Genomic DNA, 11,056 nt, shown 5'->3' with positions numbered 1-11,056 from the left:
TGTGGTTTCCCCTAGTTTCTCTTCATTTGGATTCCTCAACAATGTTCCAGATTTGAGCTTTTCCCCTTCACACCTCTTCGTCCGATTTCGTTGTAAAGTCCTATCCTTTTGACCTCTTTGAAGACATTATCCCCTGATTTTTATCGAGAGTTTTCTTAGGTGACTTCGGTCATTTGAGATGTAATTAACTATAGGGGCTTGCCCTTATAGGGAGCTTTTCCGAACCCAGCTTAAAATAAACCCTATTTAATTATTTGTATTAAATAGGGGAACTTGTCGGCAAATAAAATGGTTTCGCAGACCCAAACGGACGTCATATCTTTCTTAGTTTATTTGATCGAGCTTCATCCTCAGGTCTTGTGTTTATTCTTCGGGGTAGATACAGGATTTGAGGTAGAGCGCTCTTTCATTTAAACTGTGAAAAATATGAGGTCAGTTTGATTTCGTATTTTTCTAAAATTATATATATATATGTAAATTAAAAAGTCCTTCCGAAGCGGGTGACGGGATTTCGATTCCGGCGACCGACAGCTTCTTACGGGCGACCCCCAAACGTAACTCCCCTCTTTTTAAACGCCGACAATGACCAAATTAATGAAACACTAACAAAAATATATGACATCATAGTAATATCAAAAGAAAAAGGTAAAATCCCAACATATACCAATATGCCGAATACGGTGCTCATCTTACCCGAAAGTCAATCTCAGGGAAGTATTGTAACCCAACTCACTAGAAGATGCAATAAACGCACACTTCTCATAACAAAATTCTAGCTTCCAATTCAGGGAAGCCTATTTTACAAAAAATACTTTTTTGTTTCCAAAAATATAAAATCTACCCGTGATTCTCCTTTACATCAAAAAAATAATAATAATAACAAAAAACAAAATTCCCATACAAGTAGAGACCATAAGGCCAATGAAATGAATTTTTAAAGGAGAATAATGGCAGCATATCTCCCTATTCCTGCAACAAATGCAGAGATAAAATGGAAGGGAAACACCTACTTGCTTCCGTGATTGATAGACTCACCATCCTCAACCCTACCGATTCCACCAAGGAGCAGCGATTAAAAGGATTCTAAATTCCTCATTGGTAAGATTGTGCAGCCCATTCATGCACAGGAGAAAAGTTCAACAAAATTGTATGATTGTGCAGACCCTGTGCTGTAATGCCTCAAAACATCAGCCTTAGGATGAAGATTTTGTCGAACCAACTCGAGTTCAATACATTGCATCATAAACTTGTTCGAGCTGTGGCATTGGTGGTGAGGTATTGAGAAATTGACCTTTCAATCTGTATGTTCGTGTAATTCAAGATAGAATTCGTGGTATTGAATGTGGAAAATCTTGCTTCAGTCGCTTGTTCGATGATGCCGGCAGAATTCTGATAACAGGGCAGTAAGCGAGTAGAATTAGAAGACAAATAAATGATTAGGACATTTACATGCATAACCAAATCTTTAATATCACAGCAAGACACCGCCACTTTTTCTAGAAGTGAAATGCATCTTTTCATGCATAGGTATGGTGGTATGTATGTAAAATTGAAGTTCAGATGTGCTAGATATGTAAATATGTAAGAATTGACAGGTATGTGTGAATCTTCCTTAAATGATTTCAAGTTGTGAGGCAAGCATCTCACAGTTACAGTAGTTACAGCAACTACAAAAATATGATTCTTACACCATAATTTTCATGCCTATTTTTTTCTATTCATATGGCTTTCTCATAGCTTGAGATGCTAGACTTAATATCCAGTTACCTTTACCTGCCAACACAGACCTCTCTTTATGCTTTAGACAAATAGAAATTTATATGCACACACAATTGTTGTATTTACACATATCTTAACACTTAGTTTGTTGGATCAATTTTATTTTTATTTTTGTTTTCACTTTTATTTTTTATTTTATTGTTAAAAAAAATATTTAGCTTGTTTTTTACATATTTTATATTTTATTTCTAACAATAATCAATCTTTTTGAATAAAATAGTTAGCTTGTTTTTTACATATTTTATATTTTATTTCTAAAAATAATCAATCCTTTTGAAAATATTTAAAAAAAATTTAAACGTTTCCGACTGTTTTTAAAGGCAATCATATCTTAATAAAATATATCAAGCATTTTTATTTCAAATTAAAGCATAAATGAATAAAAATAAAAAATAGAAAAATAAAAATGATCCCAAACATCCCCTTAAAGTTCGATATTTACATACATAGATATTAGTGTTATCAATCACATCAAAATAAATGCAATGAAAGACGTATTTCCCTTTAAAAATGGTTAATATTGGTGGTGTTTTTTTATGTGACCTCAAATATTTGAGTGTTAAATTCAGGCGTGTGAAATGTAAACTCACAAGGATTGTGTTGAATGCATATACATCCCCCGCAAAAACAAACTGGCCATTGCTAATAGTAAAATCATTTTATGAAAGTCATGGTTCTTGTTGCCATCTTCCCTACCCCAATCTGTACCAGTCTTTTGCTTTGACTCAATATGTTGAGGTGTAGGGCCCGGAAAAGCAACCATAGCCGTAAGCAAGCAAACAAACAACAGTGCCAAACAGTAGAAATGTATGGCATACCTACGCCCAAATTGGCATAGCTATGCTGAGCAGCGTAACTACACCTCCACTGTGCATAGCTACACCGTGTTTGACTCCACACTGAGCTTGCGGAATAATTATACCGAGGAGCAGTGTAACTACGCCGTGTGCAGTTTCTCTACAGTTCGATTCTTAAGTCCCTATTCAAACGACGTAGGGCATCTCTCTTGCGTGTGGTGTTTATCGACAGGAATTCTTTGTGAAGATGAATTGTCATGAGAGTGATTTCGGTGTGTGGGCTTTCTCTTATGAGTTGAAAGGAAATATTTGAAGCAAAATTCTGTAAATTCCAGTGATTATAGAGAAAATTTGAGTGTCCCTATGTAAGTTTCTCCTATTCATAGTCGAATTTTTTTATGATGGAACTCCACGACTATTTCCAATTCTAGCATTTTTTCCACGTAAACTCTGGTGTACTTTTCTTAGATTATTTTGTTGTATTATTTTGTTGTGCTTCTATTCTTTTTTTTTTTTCAAATTTCTCATATCAGCATTCCTATTTTAACGGTGTGGTTTTGATTGTGAATCAATCAAAGCTCTGCGTGTATATTTCATCCCAATAAATGGTATCAAAGCGAGGAGTTTGATTCGAGTGGGAGCAATGGCCAACGAAGCGAGGTACAAAGTGGAGAAATTCAATAGATCAAACATAGTGGTCTGGAGAATGCAAGTTTATGATTTGATGTATCATAGAAAACCATATTTGTCACTAAAAGGAATCAACAAGAAGCCAAAATAGATAACTATGAAGGAATGTAAGTGCGAATCGAACGACTTTAAATTTGATCCATGTGTCACTTTCCTCATCTGTTGCATTTAATATAGTAAATAAGAAAATTATGCTGGATCTTATGGTGACACTGACAACGATGTATGAAAAATTTTATGGTTCTAATAAGGCTTGTGTGATGAAAAAGTTATTCAATATAAAATGGCAGGAGTTTAGTGGCTGACCACTTGTACAATTTCAAACAATATAACCAATCAATTGTGTTTTGTGGGTTCAAATTTAAGGATGAGGTCAGAGTAATGCTATTATATCTTCATTATCGAACAACAGAGATAGTTTGGTCACGGTGATTTGTAATTCTTCTGAGAATATGAAGTTGAACATCGATGACATCGTGAGGTTGGTGTTCAATGAAGTTTGCACAAAAACTGTGAACAGTGCATCCTTAGGTTCTGTGTTGAATGATGAAAACAGGGGAAGTAATATAAACAGAAATACAGACAGATACATTCAAATCCAGAAGAGGAAAATTCAAATCAAGCATGGGAAAATGTTAGAAATGCAGGAATAACGAGCACTTCAAGGATGGTAAAGCTCCAAGAAAAGCTGATGGTGGAGGACAACAAAAGACTATTTTTAAAATGTCTCCACAAGAGAAATCTAAGATAACTCCCTCGTAATGTCTCAAGTCAATCCTGGACCTTGCATTGTAGACACGGGAGCATATTTAACTCATGTCCAAAAAAGGATGTGATTAAAAATTACACTCGGAGTGATCTAGAAAAATGTTTATTTGGAAGATAACAAGGTCTGCAGTTGTTGGGAGCAACTACTCTGAAAGAATATCCTAGTTTCACTGTGGAATAGGACCACGGGATTCGAGAAAACCAGAACAATAAATTTAAGAGCAAAAGTAAAATCAAAACAAACAGAAAAGACAAAAATTTACGTGGAAAAACCAGAGAACGAGAAAAAAAAACCACAGAGCTACACCATTACAATTTCAATATGAAAATAAGATGGTTTTACAAAGGACTCAAAAAAGCTTCTTCTCTACACTCACACGAAGAAACTTACAAGACACTCCACAACCTTCATTCTCCGATCTGATGCAAAAAACACATGTTGAGATCCCCAAAACCCTCCTCTCCAATTCTTCTCTCCTTCATCAAGAACTTGTTGAAGAACACCAAAAAAAGACCTACACCCAACTCATCATTACGCAGCTCAAAATTGGTTTAAAAACCAAAAAGCGGAGTAACTGCACCAGACGCTTAAGCACCTAAGCGCAAAGCTCTCGGGATCGCGCCCAGCAAACCGGGCGCTTGAGCGCTCAACACCGGCGCTTGTCTGCGCAAAAAATATGGGTGCTTGAACGCCCCAAGAGGCCGTAAAGACGCCCCCCTCACTGTCAGCGCACAAAACTGATGCTTAGCTGTCGGGATCTTAGGGTTCTTTAGCTCCATATACACATTAATCTCCCACTTGTAGACAATAACACCCAAAACCAATCCTCTATACCCATATCTCCATGTGAATAGTCTTCACAGTCACGTACCGTGGTGTGGCTTACCCCCGGTCTCAAGCTTCATGAAACTCAACTAAAGTAAAGCACAACTTCAGTTACTCAACAGTTACCACCTTCGTCAACATATTCGCAAGATTTTAAGCTATATGTGAATTCTCCAAGAACAACTGTCCAATTTCAAGAAGAAAACAAATGTAATGACACCTCAGCTGAATGTGTTTCGTCCTGGCATGAAAAACATCATTCTTAGCAAAGATGAATCGCACTCATACTTCCAATGTAGAGTCTTCCAATCCCCTGCTCCTTGCCTAATTTTGCTAATGAAACTTTGTAGTCAAATCATCTCATTGCTAGCATCAGTAATATAACAATAGATTCGACTTCCATAGTTGAAAGTGCAACAATCTTCTGCAACTTAAAAAACCCAACTCACGACTGTGTTCCCCAATGTGAAGATATATCTCTTTGTACTTCTCCTACTATCCACATCTCCTGCCAGATCTAAATCTACAAATCCCTATAAACTAGTCGTTGCACTTCCATGGCAAAAAGTCATGTTGATTGTTCCCCTCGAATACCTGACAATCCACTTTATCGCCTCCCAATGATATCTGTCTGAATTGCCCATGTACTTGCTGACCACTTCTACTACATATGTAATATCTGGTATGATACAAATCATCGTGTGCATCAAACTTTCAACTGTTGAAACATATAGAATTCTCTCCATATGCTTGCTCTACTTCAAAGTTAGGCGATAGCTCCTTAGTTTGAAGTGACTACCAAAGAGAGTGCTAACTAGTTTCTCCTCACTCATGTTGAACCTCCGTAGAATCTTTTCAACATACTCTGTCTAAGACAACTTCAGTAATTCTGTACTTCTGTCTCTGTTGATTCTCATCCTGAGGATCTTCTTGGTTTGACATAAATCCTTCATCTCGAACTCCCTTGATAAATGATTGTTTAAGTCCCTGATTTTTTTCATATTTGCCCTTGCAATCAGCATATTATCTACATACACAAGAAGAAGAATAAAACAGTTACCGAAGTGTTTGATGAAGCAACGGCGGTTTGTTTGGCACTTCAAGTACCCATTTTCTGACATACAATTGTCAAATCTCCTGTACCACTGTCTCGGGGTCTGCTTCAAGTCATAGAGGTTCATCTTCCATCTGCAAACCAAACCTTCTTTGCCTGGAACCTTGTAACCCTGTGGTTGCACCATGTATAGCTCCTCCAGATATCCATTTAAGAAAGTTGTTTTTACAATCATCTGCTCCAGATGTAGAACTTTTGCTACCAGACTCAACACAATCCTCACAGTCGTCATCTTCACCACTGGAGAGAAAATCTTTGTATAACTCTCTCCTTCCCTCTGTTGGAAACCCTTCACAACAAGTCTCATCTTGTAGCACTTGCTACCATCTAACTCCTCTTTCAGCCTGTAGACGCACTTGTTGTGCAATGTTTTTTGTCATTTGGTAGTACCGTCAAATCCCAAAGACAATTTTGATGTGAAGGCTCTATCTTATGAGATTGAGAGATTGAGAGGAATGTTTGAAACGAAGTTATGTAAATTCCAGTTATTTTAAAGAGAAAAATTTTGTGTATCTTTGTACGTTTCTACCATTCATAGTGAAATTTTTTAGTATTGTGGCTTCGTGGTTTTTTTTCGTTCTTGGGTTTCACGTAAATCCCGATGTGCTTTTCTTATATTACTTTGTTGTGCTTCTGTTTATTTTTTTATTCTGAATTTCTCGAATCAATGTTCTTATTTTCGCGGAGAGATTTTGATTGTGAACCAATCGATGTCCTAAGGGTATATTTGATCCCAACACAATCATCCATATTTTGCCCTCTATTTTGGAATCACCAAGGTTAATAAAATAAATATAACAACTACAATAAACACAACAAAGCCTTTATCCCATTAAGTCAACTCCATAAATCATTTTTCACCATTGTCTTATTGAGTCATATTTTCATATAATTCTAATAGATTAAGATCATTTTAATACAACATGTCCTTTTTTAGGTCTACCTCTACCATTCTAATAAAGAAGAAAAAACTAATCCAGAAACACCTGGAGAAATCATTACCGAGGTACATTCCTTTTTAGGTGCCGTGGATAAAATAATTAAAAAATAGAAATGCCAACCTTGAAGAACCTGAACCCATTAGAGGAACTTGTGCAGGTTTGGATTTCAAAGATTCAAGAGCTTCTTCCGCAGCCTGAAAAAAACAATTTTCAACGTTTGATTATCAACTTCCATGATTCATTAAATTGTAAACCATTCATCTTCCAAAAGTGGCAACTTAAAAATGCACATATCACACACAAGCTACACATTTACAAACATTAAAGTAAAAATTGCAGGATTTAACATCATCGAAGCTAAATAATGAGAGGAGAAACCTAAAATGTGACGCACTCAGGAAATTCATAGAGTTAGGAAAAGCAGTTTTGTAGGACGTGAATTCATTTGCCATCATATAAAAAACTAGAAACTATGTTAAAAGAGGTTTCCTATGTTAAACTAAAAATTAAAGTATTTTAAGTTAAAAAGCAGTTTTGTAGGACATGAATTCATTTGCCATCATATCAAAAGCTAGAAACTATGTTACAATAGGTTTCCTATGTCAAACTAAAAAGTAAAGTATTTTAAGTTAAAAAAAGGAGGCATTTACAAACATACCACCCAATTCTCTTTTTTAAATATCAAACACCTAAGCTTTAATTTTCATACATATACCGCCCAAATCTTTTATATCACATAAAAAATACCATCATTAAACTTTTAAAAAAGTGAAATATACCTTTTCATACATACATAAGGTACATAAGGTGGTATCTTTGTAAAAATTGAAGCGTTGGTGTTAAATATGAAAATATATAGGAATTTAGTGATATGTATGTAAATCTTCCAAGGTAAAAGGTTTGCAGGAGACCTGAATCTTGGCATCCTCCCATGTTACTCCAAATCCTTTACCTAAGACCTGGCCTGCGATTTCAACCTGCATACAGGATTCATATCAAGATGAAATAAATAAAAGACAGATTGCCACCAAATCAATACTTGAATACCTTGTTAAAAATGATGGTTCTAGAAAAAAATACTGACTACAACTATTCATTACATTCAATAAAATCAAACGAACCAAAATAAATAAATTTAAATTAAAATCTCATGACAGTACAAGAGAAATAAGAAATACAAACAAGAAAAAAAAGAAAGAAAGTTAAAATCAATCCACTCGTTGAAGAGTAGCTTGTATTACAGTAAAAACAATTACTTTATCAATCCAACAGATAAAATTAGAGAAAAAAAGAAGAAAGAAGTCGTCAAAAGTATAAAAAATCAAGTCTCACGCTATCATAAGAAGATGGTCTCTCACGCAAATATACAAGCCCCTCACTTTAATTAAGGATTAACCCCAGAAGATTCAACAGTAACTTCATTGGGTAGTAAATTCATTGCGTTTTGTACAAGCCAAACCCTTATATATAGTGCAAAAAATCAAAAAACAAAAAAAACAAAAAATGGGAAACCGTGAAGGAATTTCAAGCGTAAAAACTTGTACCTAAAAGCGACACATGTTGGCTATCAGAAGAAACAAAAATTTCAATAATAAAGGAACAACAGCAGCAACAGAAGTCAGTAGATACTTACTAGGTTAATTCAAACGAGTAATTTCATACAAGAGAAAAAGACCAAAATTATGCTCCGACAATTTGTGAGCAACAATTATAGTCCCAGACTATGTAGAAGTCCTGACTTAGTCCCCAGCTTTTATAAAAAAAAGAGCCAAAAATAACCATACCGTCAAAACTAGTGAAAATTAAAATTAATGGTGTTAAGATTGATAGCATTTAGGAAAAAAAAAATTCTTGAGCTTTCAATAAATCTAACTTCTTACTTGTTTTATTTTCTCATAAACAGCAACAAACTTCACACACAGCAATAGTTGATTGAAATCTTCCAAATTTATTAAAAAAAATCAACTCGCAACACAACCTGCACAATCTCAATCCACTCTTGCTGTATTCAAATTTGGTTGTTCTAAAGGAGAAAATAAGATAAGCATGAAAATTAAATTTGCCAAAAGGTTCTAGAAAAAAAATATATTTTCCTAAAATCTTTGGTTTTTAAGACCATTAATTTCAATTTTTGTCAGTTTAGAAAACATTAGTCCTTGTTTAAAAGACTGGAGACTAAATCAAAGCATTTTACATAGTGGGACTAAAATTGCCCCTCAATAATAGTTGAAGAACTATTTTGGTCATACTCTCTTCCATACTCTCTTTCAGTCTAACTTTCAACTAACACTTGGCAAAAACTCGAGCTATATGATGCATGCATGAGGCTTTTTACTGCAAATGATTGGTAGAAAATTTACTTTGCTTAAGAAGAAAACCTAATCCAATTCCACATTTCCACTAAAAAAATTGTACATAATTAACTCATGGTCAAGTAACATTTACAGTTGCAACAAAAAATTACATAAAATAATGCATTAGTGAACAATATGAGATAAACTACTTCAAAAATTACCACCTTAAATCACTGGCGCTTTATCACTTTATGTTTTCCCAAAAAGGGAGTAAAGGCTTAACAAAAATTCATTTTCAATCCACAAATAACGTATTCCATGAATAAATTCATACCTATAAAAAAGTCACATCCATCCACTTTAGAACTACCTCAAATGGGAACAAGATATTACACAAGAAACAAATGTGGAAGGCCACGCGATACTATAATCTATAATTGAAACACAAAATACTGCATAATCATTTCGAATTTTAACTGTGGTTTTCAAATTATAAGACTTCTCACCAGCCCAATGAATAATATTTACGTTACCATCTTCACCACCAAGTATAAAAAACGCCCCCAGAAAGACTTTTCAAACAAGCAAGATGCACTTTGCGGAGCCTTTTCTTTGTGTGTATGTGTGTGTAATTGGTTGTAAAATAGATCAACAAATTTTAAATTTAACAAGTAAGATAAATGTGCATTAATAATATATTTTTATCAGTACAATACTAATAAAAAATTAATATAAACTACTAATGTATATTAATATAAAAAATTAATCAAACTTAAAAAAATTTATGAATTATGTTAACTTGTAATTTGTTGTAGCTAGGATGCTAAAGCTTCAACTTGGATGATCTCAAGTTTTGAGTGACACTAACTTGGACAACAACTGAGCCCGGGATCACGCCTAGCGCTCTGGACCAATTCGGTCTAGACATAATGAGGGCTAGCCGGTATTCTTGGCTCCATGAGAGTGCCGACCAATACAGCTGACCAATACGGGTGGGACCATTCCTAGTTACCCTAAATCTATGTATTGCTTTTGTAGTGTTTTAGGTCAGTATTTGTCTTGTGTTTCACCAGGAAAGCCGAAAGCCTCTGTTTTCCTTTCTAAGGTTGTATTTAAGGATCACAGTGGTGCTCCGGTTATATCTCACTCTCGAGGTGATGATTATCTATCCCCAACCCTTCCCCATCCTTCCCACATCGCTCCTTGTTGCCCTCCCTTGTTGCAACCTCTCTGTTGTTTTTGTAATTTTGGCCACAACCAGCCACCTTCCCTTCCCCCTATTGTTGTCACTATTTTCCTCAAAGTCCAACCCACTTCCTTGTTGTTGCCCCAAACAAGAAGTACTCGTCTTCCCGTTGTCCAATCCACCAGTCTAGTCGTCGTAGCCCAGGACAAAAAACCGTCATTTCCCTACTGCACCCCCACCTGCTCCACTTCCCTACATTGGTGCCCCCCTTCCAAGCCCCTAACAGCCACCAACACCATCTTAGGTTCAGCTTAGCAGTTTGTTGAGTGTCGTTCTTGTTGCAATTTCATATTTTCATTTATTTGGTTGTTATTTCTTATTTAAATTCATCATAATATTATTTTCCCATTGTTGTTTGGTTAAACTCCGATATCTTTTGGTATTAGAACTAGTCTAACCCTATTTTTATCCTAGGATTATCAAAATCACCCCTCCCTTGCTGATTTTCCAAATCAACCACCGAAAAATTTTCTTTCCCCTCCCTAAATCAACCCAGCACACCTATTTCACCTCCAAAACCTAAAGACTAGCTATGGCACCGAGGCGGCAATTGTTGAAAACCTGATTGAGAGAAAATAAATGTCCAAGGGCCTTCTATGGA

General features: G+C 35.3%; 1 protein-coding gene across 3 annotated transcripts in view; it reads right to left on the bottom strand.

Moving 5' to 3' along the window:
• Positions 1–715: 715 nt before the first annotated feature.
• Positions 716–11,056, bottom strand: part of LOC110026282 (RNA polymerase II C-terminal domain phosphatase-like 1) — a 31,079-nt gene continuing 20,738 nt past the window's right edge. For all 3 annotated transcript variants that reach the window (XM_020727168.1, XM_020727175.1, XM_020727182.1), the window contains 3 exons: positions 7,827–7,892; positions 7,036–7,109; positions 716–1,389 (listed from right to left, as the gene is read on the bottom strand). In XM_020727168.1, the coding sequence (XP_020582827.1) occupies positions 1,317–1,389; positions 7,036–7,109; positions 7,827–7,892 (213 nt within the window). In that variant the 3' untranslated portion in view covers positions 716–1,316. The remainder of the gene's footprint in view (positions 1,390–7,035; positions 7,110–7,826; positions 7,893–11,056) is intronic.

Source organism: Phalaenopsis equestris, unplaced genomic scaffold, assembly GCF_001263595.1.
Source record: "Phalaenopsis equestris unplaced genomic scaffold, ASM126359v1 Scaffold000002, whole genome shotgun sequence".
NCBI lineage: Eukaryota > Viridiplantae > Streptophyta > Magnoliopsida > Asparagales > Orchidaceae > Phalaenopsis > Phalaenopsis equestris.
The sequence above is the reverse complement of the archived record's forward strand: the minus strand, read 5'-3'. Positions and strand labels throughout refer to the sequence as shown.